General features: G+C 47.9%; 1 protein-coding gene across 1 annotated transcript in view; it reads right to left on the minus strand.

The window, feature by feature from the left end:
• SNX30 (sorting nexin family member 30) overlaps positions 1-12,543 on the minus strand; it is a 111,929-nt gene continuing 99,386 nt past the window's right edge. The window contains exons 8-9 of the mRNA XM_068552911.1: positions 5,016-5,168; positions 1-1,412 (exon numbers count right to left, since the gene is read on the minus strand). Coding sequence (XP_068409012.1) covers positions 1,353-1,412; positions 5,016-5,168 — 213 coding nt within the window. The 3' untranslated portion in view covers positions 1-1,352. The remainder of the gene's footprint in view (positions 1,413-5,015; positions 5,169-12,543) is intronic.

Consider the following 12,543-nt stretch of genomic DNA (forward strand, 5'->3'; position numbering starts at 1 on the left):
TGACACAGGTAGTTTTACTTCATGAGGGGAAAAAAACGAGCTGGAAGAGAGATCCTCTTTGTCTGTTTTGTGTTGACACACTTGAAAAGGAAACCTGCTGATAGTTTGCAATGAAGACTTTAGATGCAGCCATCCCCAGGAACGTGGCTGCAAGCTGAGGAGGTTTCAGCTTAACTAGTAGCAAAGAGTTCGCTGTCACACTTGTCATCTCCGAGGCCCACCTGGATACAGACTCTTCTTCCTGACTAGGAAAGAGTAAGGTTAAAGCACTTCACGTAGAGCATTCAGACTGAGTTTACAAATCTTGACTGTATCATAAGAATATGCCAGCCTCTCCCCAAAAGGTTGCCCAAACATTCAATGGACACAGCAGGAGACATTAAGCTAGGAGTTTTTGGTGAGGTAAAGGCAAATTGCACAAGGCAGACATGGGAGGTGGGGCTTGGTATATGCCCGCTGACCTCAACACCTCGGAGCTACTCTGACTTCAAGACAACAGATGACCCCTAACAGGCCTAACCCTCTACCCTGATGACATTTAACAAGCAAAAGAACATCGAAGAACGTCACAGAGAAAAATGCACCTTTTTTTCATTTTACACAAAACAGCTTCCCAATCTACTACGTTTTAGTGTCAGAAACAAGTTCGGGGAGCACTGCCCCCTCAGCTTCCCAAGGCATCACATAAGGACAAGGATGCTGGCTTGCTTGCTCTAGCATGGATGCACCTAGACACTGATTAAACGGTCCTACGCGAACCGGAAACCATAACACAGGTGTCACTCATGACAGGCAGGCAGCAGGCCACACTCAGAGCTACGCTGCACATTAAGGGCTTTCCACGGAGGCGCCGACACCTCCTTCTAGGCCAAGACGAGTCAAGGCCCATGGAGGTCAATTCCAGAGCCACTGTGCATCCACGGAAAGCAGGAGCTGCCTTCTGTTCATGCCTTCCTCACGGCCTTGCAAAGCAGGACCCGGGTTCTCTTCCATGGCAGGCAACTCTGCTGTCCCCAAAGAGGGGACTGTAACGAGGTGTCAGAATGTCAGCTGAGGGCTGTCTTGTCCCTCAGTTTCAAATCTTCGTAGTGTCCCACCGAACAGGTTCCTTCACACCACGGAGGTATGCTTCTTCTGCTGAGAGATGATGACAGCCTTACAGACGCCACCGAGGAATAAATACTCATTGAAAACAACTGTCGGACAAAGGTGTGGGGAAGGGAAAGAAATACACGAAAGAGAGATGTTTCTGTGGTTGTCTTCTTGGTGCCACCGCTCTAGCACTGCAGGGACATTCCAGTGTGGGCGCCATGCCCTGCGTAGGTAGGAGAGTCTCTGTCCCAAGAAGGAGCTTACTTGGCCTCTTGCTTCTCCTGCAGTAGCGGGATAATCGACTCCCAAGCCATGAGGCACTGGAACGACAACACACACACAGAGCGTCAGCGTGGAGTTTCAGATTTCAGGGTCAGCGTCTTCATTCTGCTTTGGTCTATACCCTCACACTGTCAATCCTGCTGGGTCACCTTTGTCTAATGACACCTACATGTATTATCCAGAGCTAGCAGAGAGAGGGGAGGCAACAGGTGTTTGACTACATCTCCCCCTGCCCCCGTCTCTATGAAAGACTGCAGCATCTCTATGAGGCCTAAATGCACTGTCCATAAAGCTCACATCAGTGAGTGGAAATGGTTTCACTGCAAGAAATACCCTCCATTCCAAAAGCAGACGAGAGGGCAGGCTGCAAACCCTTGGTGAGGCCCTAGGTTCTCAGCCAGGATGGAGACACTGCTCCAGGTGTGGGTGGTGCCTGCAGGAACATATAAGTTATCTTGGAACGGGCCAGCCACCTGACTCAGAGGGGCCGGAAAACCCGCTCTTCTTCAGCCACCTCAGACCCGCTTGTATGGGCCACTCCTGGATCTCCCATAACGGAAAATGGGGGCGGGGAACTCTATGTATCGAGTTTTATCATGGCCAGACACTGCCATGCATGTTACATTCATTGCCGCTAGTCCTCGGAACAACTGTAGGAAGTAGAAGTCTTATTGTTTATTACACACACACTTCACAGGTGGGGAAAATAAGACCCAGAGAGGTTAAAAAAAAAAAAACTTTCCCAAGACATACAAGCTCGTTAAGTGGCAGAGCTCATGATTCCAAAGTGGATGTCCTTTCCGCTACACACATGCCTTTCACTGCAGACCCTTCAGAAGAGCCAAGAACTTGGAAGACGCTGGCCCTCTTCTCTGAGAGCATGCCGCTCAGCAGGAATGACCCGCCCTCTGAGCAGCCTCTTGCGTAAAGAGGAGAGAAGAACTACATAGGCCTTTCTTAGGAGCAGCCCAAGGGTGAAGCAAGGCTTTGTGTTAAGTCATCTGGCGAGGAGACCTGAGGACGGGGGAGGAGAGACCCATCCTTAGATCAAGCCGGGTGAAGGGAGTGGTGAAATGGCTCCTTGCTTCCTTCCTTGGTGACCCTGAGGTTGGAGAAGAAGCTGGACTCAGACGCTGCCCTACAGAAGGAAGCCCAGGGGGGAAAAAAAAAAAAAAAAAGACGAAGGAAGCCCAGGGAGCCTCAAGGAGCTTGCTGTCAGCAAGAGACCCAGTGTGGGGTCCGTGGCATCCTGGGTCCTGCTCTCTCCCTCGGCCATCATCTCTGATATGGAAGGTTCTTCTATGTCAATGATGGGAACCAAGGCCACACCAGCTTGCTTTTTCTTTCTTTCTTTCTCTTCTTTTTAGCGTTTTTAAAATGTATTTTATTATACAACTATTACATGGAAACGTTTTCATTGCAAAAAACTTCAAAAACTACAAAGGAAGCAAAAGGTCCCCTTGACCACAGACCTAACTAAATACCAGCTTTCTTCACAAAGTTAACTATTGGACAAACACTCAAGCTTTTTCCCACCCCAGGACCCTTAAATATGTTGCTCCCTTTGCCTGGAATACTTGTTCTTTGTCTCCGAGACCCAGGTTAAATGTTACTTCCTCAGATTGGCCTTTCCTGCCCACTCTACTTGCCCCCTTCCATCCTGATCTGAATGATGCCCCCTAGTCTCTCCTCCCAGTTTCCTGTTCTTTTCCTGTAGGGCACGTATCTCTCTGAAGAGGTGGGATTCTTGGATTAACGTCTATCCTCCACTAGACAGACGGCTCCTTAATGGCAGGAGTCCTGCCACTTTGTTTACCAATGTGTACCTAGTCCCTTGTACACAGACATTACACAAAAAGCATTTGTTAAATATAAGTAGGAGCCAAGACGAGGCCCCAAGACAGTGGCCCTGATTGCAGTATAGTGGCAAGACGAGGATAAAGGCCCTGGGTTTGAGTCCTAGGACCCGGGCCTTGGGAACACTGGAATTAATCACCAAGAGGAGGAATGAATGTCCAAACTGAGTCAGCACTGGTGCAGTGGGAAGCGGGGCTAGAGTGAGTGCATGAGGGAAGGAAGCACCATTCACTGAGTATCCACCATTTGCCAGGCACATTAGAGGTTCTCAGGCATCATTTCATTATTTCTTCACCATCATTCAGTGGATAAGGATCACTCCCATCTTGCAGATGAAGAAACAAAGGCACAGAGAGGCACCCTGTCTAAGAGCACAGTCAGTAGAGGAATGAGGCCTTGGCTGCACATGGAATGATGTTTCCACCTTTGGGCAGTCAGGACTGTCCCCAAAGATCCGTGGTCTCTGTCCCCTTCACTGACAGTGTGTGGGAATTCTCAGACCTGTGGACCCGGAGAGCCAAGTCCGATCCTAGTTCAGTCATTCACAAGGTGAGTGACCTTGGGCAGAGTTTTAAAACCTTGCTGAACTTCTATTTCTTCAGCTTTCAATTGAAAGCCCCTAAAACCCACTTCACAGTGTCATGGTGAGGGTTAATTTTAAATTTAATGAGATCACACATGCAAAGCATTCAGCCCAGTGCCAATGCAGACACACAGTGGGGATCCCATGAGAAAGGTACTGAGGAAAGGCGTATGCCACCTTCCCCCTTCCCTATGAAACAGCCCTAAGACCTGGCAAGTAAGGGCCATTCCATGACTCTCTTCCTTAAGCCTCCTCCCAATCAAGATGCAGACACACTGCCTCTGCACAGCAGCCAGAACCAGCAAAGCTTTTGAAAAAGACGGATTCTTCTAGTTTGAGATGAGGACATGTTTCTAGAATTGTGATGGGAGTAGCTGAGTTAATGCTTGTTCGGCTGGATTTTAAGTCTACAGGTTACTTGTTGAATTACCATTGGGCCATTCTTCATCGCTAACTTTAAGCTTTAAGGAATATCAGGATTTGTTAGCAGAAATGATCTAGGGTTGGATATGCTAGGAGCAAACTTTGATTGAGGATACTCAGCTGCAGCTTGATGACAGCTGTATGTGTGTGAGGGTGGTGGGCGGGATGCTTAACTTGAAGCCCACAGATCAAGGGGACTCAGCAAAAATACTGTTTTTAATAGTTTTCTTTTGTAATCCTACATCCCTTTGTTTTAGGTATTTAAAAACAGTATTTCAAAGTCTATTTAAAACAAAAACAAACGGTATTTCGATAAGGGGTCTCTAGGCTTCACCAGATGACCAAAGGGATCCATAGCACAATGAAGGGAAGAACCCCTGTGTGAAGAACCACAGAACAGCTTAAAGGAACCCCGAAGCCTCTATCAACTGGGGACATCCCTGCGCTGCAGGCCTGACTGACTGGGAAGCAGCCGCTGGAAGAACTAAGGGGCTTGGAGGATAAAACTACTGCTTCCATCAGCAGGGTGTGCAAGTGAAACCCCTGTGGGCACCCAGGGCCCCCCTGCCCCACCCCCCCGGCTTCCAAACCCAGCACCACATCTAGCACAGCAGGGTGAGGACACACAGGGGTTGCTAAGGCTAAACACATAAATTAAGGGAAGGAGATGGGCCCGGCAGGACCCTTCTGGACATCTGGCAGGCCCTGACCAGAGGCTCTGGCTATTAGAAACGCTTCCTTAAGGAGAGGACTGTCATCGTGTCAGCCTGCTCATTACCTTCTCGTAATACTGGATGTTCTTGTCGGCCATTCCCATGAGCAGCTGCCGGAAGTCCTGCCTCTTGCTGTTCTGCCACCTCTCCATGTCGGCTTTCAGATCAGCATTGAAACACTCCATCCGATCCTGACATTTCTCCACATCTGCTGGTACCTGGAAGGGGGATGCATACACGGGAGCTTTGTATGTGTAACGGGTACCTCATGCCCCTGTCTCACACATTTGTGAGAGGCCAGATTACTGCCTTAAAATGCCATGGACACACTCCCTACTCTGGAGGCATTTACTTGCAGGCACAGCCTTAGGTTTCCAGATGTAAGAAAGAATTCTGAAAAGTGCTATCCTGACCCAAATTTTTAAACTCATCCAAGCCAAACAGCGACTTGTGGGGGAAACACCTGCCTGTTTACAAACAGGAAGAAGAAACGCTGTGATTCAGAGTCATATGTCTTTGGCTCCTTTTAGGAGTTACTCATCCAAAAGTGAAAATGTGTGCAGATTTTGCAAGTGTACGGCAGTATTTGGTATTGCGCTGCTATTCTCCTATGTCCCATATTGAAACTAGAAAAGAGGGTTTTCCGTATCACATGAACTGTTCCGTTAACCGTGACGTTTTGATGATGCCTATCTCCATTAACCAGAGAATTCATTGCAATAAGAAGACTACTGGCCCACTTTATAAATCAACTGGAGACTTGTCCACGCAACCCCCAGATAGCAGATAACCAAAAATAAAGAATTAAAATTGGGTAATTCTGGGGAAATGGGGGGAAAGTTGTTTATGCATGTCAAAAACCGTGAAATACAAAGAAGAAATATACAGCAGGCTATTTCTAGTTTTTCTTAAGGAAGTTTAGAAGACTTTCTCAAAATGGAACTAGGTCCCCTGAATTTCACAACTTTCACTTTGCTTTGGTGAGTTTCATCTGTCCTACACAGCTAGAAAGAAAATACCCAATATTATAAGAAGGTAATGGGAAATGATCACCCAAAGCACAAAGCTGGCTCCTCTCCCAACTCAGGAGCTCCACTGGACTTTGATGGTGCCTGGGAGTGGGGGGTGGGGCGGTCAACATGCCCAAAGCTGGGTCACACATCCACCTGCCAAATGCTTTCCCAAAACAAGTGAGGCCTTGTACATTTTGTGTGCTGGGGCCTCTGATCCCAAATGTAACCATCAAGGTCAATCTCTACCAACCAGGGAAGTTTTATACCCAGACCTTATGGGCAGGAGCTGACCCAGAAACACCTCAGGCAAGGCCAAGCCTGGGGGAGCCAACCCCTTCAGGGCTTGCAAAGTGCTGAGGGCACTTAGCCGTCTGCCACACAGACCATTTGGCCATGGCTGCAGAACACAGGAGCAGGGAAAGTGGAGCCACCTAGGTGAGGGGATTCAAATGTGCCTGGCATGGGCACTAAACTTGGGAGAGGCAAGGATGAGTCAGAGAGGAAGATATACAGTCAGGCATCCTGGGCGACTTAAAAGCAAGGAACTTTTGGGAATTCCCTGGCGTCCAGTGGTTAGGACTCGGTGCTTTCACTGCCATGGGCCCAGATTCTATCCCTGGTTGGGGAACTAAGATTCCACAAGCCGCTCAGCATGGCCGGAAAAAACCAAAACAAAACCAAAAACCAAAAACAAGGAACCTTTTTTTGGGGGGTGGGGGAGGGGGAGCGTTCTCCAAAGCACTTAAACTTCTGGAAGAAATTTTAAAAAGGACTTGATTTTCCCTCCTGATCTAGGACTGAAGTCACTTTGCCTTTCCCTGCTGATTGACCTGTTACTGTTGGCCACCTTGGGGGAAACCGAAGTGTAAACAAGAGTGCCCTGGCTTTGCCTCTCCAGAGCCATTCCCTGACAAACATCCCAGGAACCAGCCTCAACAGGCACCCAGCGAACCAGTCTCTGGGCTGACACCCTTCCCTCCCCGCAGGCACAGTCCAGTTCCCTTATTCCTCTCCTGGCCACTGCTCATTTTAGCATCTGGGGAAAAGTGCCCACGATCAACTTCCTGTTTAGTTAACGACTGCAGCGAGGAGGAAAGCAAAGCACTGAAAGGAAAACCTCCTGGGACACGGTGAGAAGAGAGGAGCTAGGCTCTTTGATTCCAAGGAGTGCTCACCTAGCAAAGATTCCTGGGTCTGGTCTGGGGATGGAAACTCTGGATTGCATGACTGCCTGAGCCTCGACGTGGGAAGTATTTTTTAGCTTATCGTTTTCCCAACACACTCCTTGCTGGGCACAGAGGGAAAGTGCTTAGGTCTCAGCAGGCAAATCTTATCTCAAGTCACCCAGTCTAGTTGGGAAGAAAATGAACATGGCTGGACACTGAGGGGAGATGTTTCGAGTGCTTTCAATTCACTTGGAGCCTGAGATACACACACTGTGAGGGGGAGCTGGAGGGTGAGGACAACTTGGATGGGGGAGCCGGCTTCCTTGAAGAAATACCAAAGAGGCGACTCTTAAAAGATGATGGAAGTGGGGCCCGTGACTCCAGAGGGACCGTACATGCAAGTGACAGAGGTGAGACAACACCTGGACCCCCCTCAGGAACAGCTCACAGGCCACAGAGCCCTCAAAGGCAGAGAGAGAGAGAGAACCCCAGCTGGCGGGGAGCAGATGAGAAACCTGGGGCTCTTCCTGAAGGCCAGGGGATCTGAGGCTCATTTAACTCATGCGTCCTTTCTGGAAAATAGAAAAGCCTTGTGCTTCCTCTTACTATAGAGACAGTTCTAGAGCCAGACTTCCAGGGTGTGAATACGGCATCTACCACTTCCTAGATGGGTGACGTTGGGCCTCTCTATGCCTCAGTTTCTTTTTCTGGATAATACCCTCCACCTTATAAGGTTGGAATGAGGTTAGATGAGGTAGTATATGCATAAAACTCCTGGTGCCTGGCATGTGTTAAGCGCCGAACCAATTATTTGTTAGTTCTGATCAGTATCAATATTGTAAAGCGCTGTTCACAAAAGAGAATCTATCATTTGCATAACCCCTCAAGTCAAGAATATTTGACTGAACTTTATTCCATGTCACATCAAAAGGTTTCTTTTTCATTTTCCAAATATAAAATATTATAATACTATTAAACATGTTCTTTCAAACTTCATGCCACCCTTCACCCGTGCTACCTCACCCCAAGATTTCACCAGAGATGAGAGAGATGAGTCAACACCAAACTATACTGGCCTGGGATCACCCTCAGCATCCTGGAGCCAGGGTGATGGCTGAAACACCAGAAGGGACAGAGCAGACCAGCCTGGTGGAGACAGAACTGACAGATTTGGCAACCAACTGCACACAAGAAATAAAACATAGGAAGTCCGAGAGGAGCCTGAAGTTTGGGTGGCAGTAGTCTACCATACGGCTCACGGTGAAGGACAGGTCCACAGACCAGATAAAGGAGGTAGCTGCAGCCATGGGAAGGGTGAGACCTCCCTCCACAAGAGGGGGCTGAGACAACTCAACAACAAAAAAAACAAATAACCCATTTTAAAATGAGTAAAGGTCTCAAACAGACATTTCTCCAAAGAAGTTATATAAATGGCCAACAAGCACATGAAAAGATGTTCCGTATCACAAATCCTTAGGGAAATGCAAATCAAAACCACAGTAGGCCACCATCTCACATCCATTAGGATGGCTACTGTTAAAAAACAAACAAACCAGAAAATACAAGTAATGGCAAGGATGTAGAAAATTGAAACCTTTGCACATGTGGAAGAAAGTATGGCAGTTCAACAAAAAATTAAAAATAGAATTACCATATGATCCAGCAATTCCACTTCTAGGTATATATCCAAAAGACTGAAAGCAGGGCCTCAAAGAGATATCTGTACACCTATGTTCACTGCAGCATTATTCGCAAAAGACAGAAGCTACTAAAGTGTTCGTCCACAGATGAATGGACAAATAAAATGTGATATACACCTACAACGTAATATCATTCGGCCTTAAAGAGGAAGAAAATTCTGACACATGCTACAACATGGATGAACCTTGAGGGCATTATGCTAAGTGAAATAATCCAGTCACAAAAAAACAAATACTACTTCATTACAACTACTTATAAGAGATACCTAGAGTAGTCAAATTCATAGAAACAGAAAGTAGGAGAATGGTGGTTGCCAGGGACCAGAGGGAGGGGAAACAGGGCTTTGTTGTTTAATGAATACGGAGTCTGAGTTCCATAAGATGAAAGGAATTCTAGAGATTGGTTGCAACAATAATGTGAATTTACTATAACACTACTGAACTGTACAGTTAATAATGGTTAAGATGGTATATTTTACGTTTTGTGTATTTTGCCATGATTAAAAAAATTTTTTAATATATGGGGGAATAAAAGAGGGGGCTAAGGAGGGGAGAGCCAAAGGGTAGAACTCATGGAAAAGCCTACATGTATAGGCTTAATAAAGGAGTCAGCAAAAGTTACTAAGAAATATGGGCACAGAAGCAGGAAGTGAGTCAGAGACAGCAGAGCCACAGAAGCACAAGGGTGGAGGGGGTTAGAAGAGGGAGGAGATGGGAGGGCTTAAAAAGAAGAGAATAAGAGGGATTGCGTGAGCTGTCTGAAGTGACCAGCTGCTGAAGTTGCCCAACTCTACGGAGAGGAGGGCTTCTGGCAGCAGACGCTTGGGCTTGCATTCCTCTCACTTTTGTTTCTTTCTGGATGGTGTCTTTGTGACAATCAATTCACTGACTAGTAACACCCTGCATTCCTTCCTATCTCAATGTTCTGATTTTTTGACTGAGGTACTGTTAGAGTTATGTATGCTACTTTGTATTTGGAGGGGGTAGAGATGGGAATATCCAACGCTAACGGTCAGGTGTTGCTGATCACAAGATACCAAGAAGGGAAAAGAATCTCCAGACAAGACCTCAAAAGACAACAATTTCTAAACAGAGGACAAGACTGCATTCTTCACATTGGTTCCCCTACCTCTAGTGAGAAGTTCCATTACAGAATATTGGTTGTGGAGCAATGGGAGAAGGGTAACACGGGATGAGATTAAGCATGTGTGTGCTGGAGAGCAGGGTGGTAATGTGAATTCACTCAACATTCACTGAAAAATGTATTAATGAACTCTTTCCACGTACCAGGCATCTCTCAGCCCTACGATATGAATCTCTACCTAAGTATCCTTCTTGGAGCTAGACTGGAGGCATCACATTATCTGCTCCCATGAGGACAGTAGGTTAATAAAGTCCCCAAAGATTATATAAGGCAGACATGATCCCAGTATTGGGGGACAGGTGCCAGGACCAATGACAGAACCAATTCAAAATGGTTGTCTTCTCGGCTATATGCCACTAAGTGAAAAGCAGGGCACAGCTTCCTAACTGGTGCTGTGTGAACGACAGCAATATTATCCCCCCAGCCCTCGGGGAAGCCAGAGTTCCAGGCTGGCCACCTCCAGTTTCAAGCAACCTGGTCTTTGATCCCAGTGTGCCACACAAATATTTTCATTTTCTATGGGAGCTGTGAGATGAAGAGAAGTTGAGAAAACACTGAGGCAGGGTAAAGATTGAGAAGAGGCTACTGAATTTGGCAAATAGGAAGTCACTGGTGCCCTGAAAAAATGCTTTTTAAAAAAAATACATAAAAAGAAACAAACTTCAGAGAATGGCAGCTGAGGAGGGAAAAGCGAGCGGCCAGGTGGAGAGCAGCTGCGCTGAGAACAGGAGCCACGAGCTCCCCTGCCCCCGCTGAATGGACCAGCAGACACAGACTGAAGAGCCAGCGGCAGGCCAGGTGCTCTGCCCAGTCCCTCTCACACCAGCCATGCAGCTTACAAAAGCCGGAAGCCTCACCCCTCAGTGAAGCAAAGACTGCTGGGAGCCCTTGCAGTGGGGATAAAGGGCTCCCACTTTGGAACCAGGTACATCCGTGGCCCAATTCCAGCTCCACCGTGTGTGAGCACTGGCGTGTAAGTCATGTAACTCCCCTGAGCGCTGGTTCCTCATCTGTAAGATGGGAACCGCATTGACAGAAGGCTGTGGTAGGAATCCAGTAAGGTAGGTGACGGAGTCCTGCCCTTCTGTGGCTGATGAGTCTGGTTTCCTAAGCTAGGCTGAGATCACAGCCGCCGTGGACAGGACTGGGAATTATCAGGTGTGTGTCTCCTCACTTGTCGAAAGTATCTGGAAACAACAGATACCCCTGCAAAACTCTCAGGTCTGTCGAAGCTTCATATTAACGAGTCTCCCTGTTCCTAGCCGCTGCTTCACAACTGGAGTTCTTGCTCTCTGCCACATCCTCCCCATTCCACAGTGTGCACCATTCTGGTGATTCTAAGAGACTCTGAAGGTCCACAGCCTTCAAGAGGCCTGTCCAGCTGACCCCAGGGGCTCCTTCCCCTCCTCACCTGCTCTCACCCCGAGGAGCAACCCGGCCCCGCACCACACACCTCAGCTCCACCATGACACGACCCACTCCCAACAGCCTCTGCACCTGGCCCCGTAGCCAGTACCAGCTACCAGTGGGTCAGGGCCTGAAATAGTCCCTCTCTTTCTTTCTTTTTTAACCTTTTATAAAGCATTCTCTCCTGGCATCCCTTCTTTTTTTATTTTTTGAACCAGCAACATGTGACTATATTAGCATGTGAAAAGAGTCAAATGCAGAATAAAATGTGCACGTTCCCCCCCATGGTCTACCCTCATATGAGTCCACAATAGACTGTGCATGCCTGCCGTCCAGTTTTAAATGCCATTCCTCAGCCCCCCTGTGTTTCTAGTAATAGCTTTGTTTCAAGCTTCTAAGGAGGGGCAAATTCTCAGATTTCCCCACGTCTGTGGTCCTGACAGATGCAGCAGAAGGCAGCCAGCCCCCTTACTGAGTGCCTGTAACTTCTCCAACCTCAAAATTAAAGTGAGGAAAGCCAAGCTTGCAAAATCAAAGCTCCATCTTCCTGAAAATAAACCACCTCGGGGTCTGCTGAGTTTCAGCAACCTAAAGACAAAGCAAAACTTCAAATTCTGCGATACAAACATTTTCCCTCAGCTCTACAGGCCCCACCGCTGCCTGCCCTCAGCACACGCCGAGGAGCTGCAGCCACGGGGCTCTCCGTCCGTCCGGCAGCTGGAGCCAGGGGGCTCAGTCCTCTGTCCTCAGATGTCCACTCCAGTGTGAAATCCCAGTGAGGGACACGGAGACCCAAGAGGCCATTTCCTTCTTCTGGGTTACAGAGAAGTGACCTCTCCATGGCTTCACACAAAATCAACTTTCCCTCACTCCTCAGAGCAACTTTTCAAGATTTCACCTCAAAACAAAAATCAGCCCCGAGATTCCCTCAGATCTTCTGTTAACATGCCCAGACCCGGGGCCTCCCTGTGAAAACTCTCCATCTTTCGGTGGGAATCCTCTCCTCCCCTGCAGCCCTGAGATGGACCTGTGAGCAATCTTGCTCCCATGACAGTTACCAACAGTACAACTCATTGAGTCCTGCGGGGAGAATCAGCCCTGACCCGCTTCCCGATACCCTGGCTTTTCTCTCACCAAAAGCAGCTCTGGAAAGTGAAGCTCAA

Source organism: Eschrichtius robustus, chromosome 10 (assembly GCF_028021215.1).
Source record: "Eschrichtius robustus isolate mEscRob2 chromosome 10, mEscRob2.pri, whole genome shotgun sequence".
NCBI lineage: Eukaryota > Metazoa > Chordata > Mammalia > Artiodactyla > Eschrichtiidae > Eschrichtius > Eschrichtius robustus.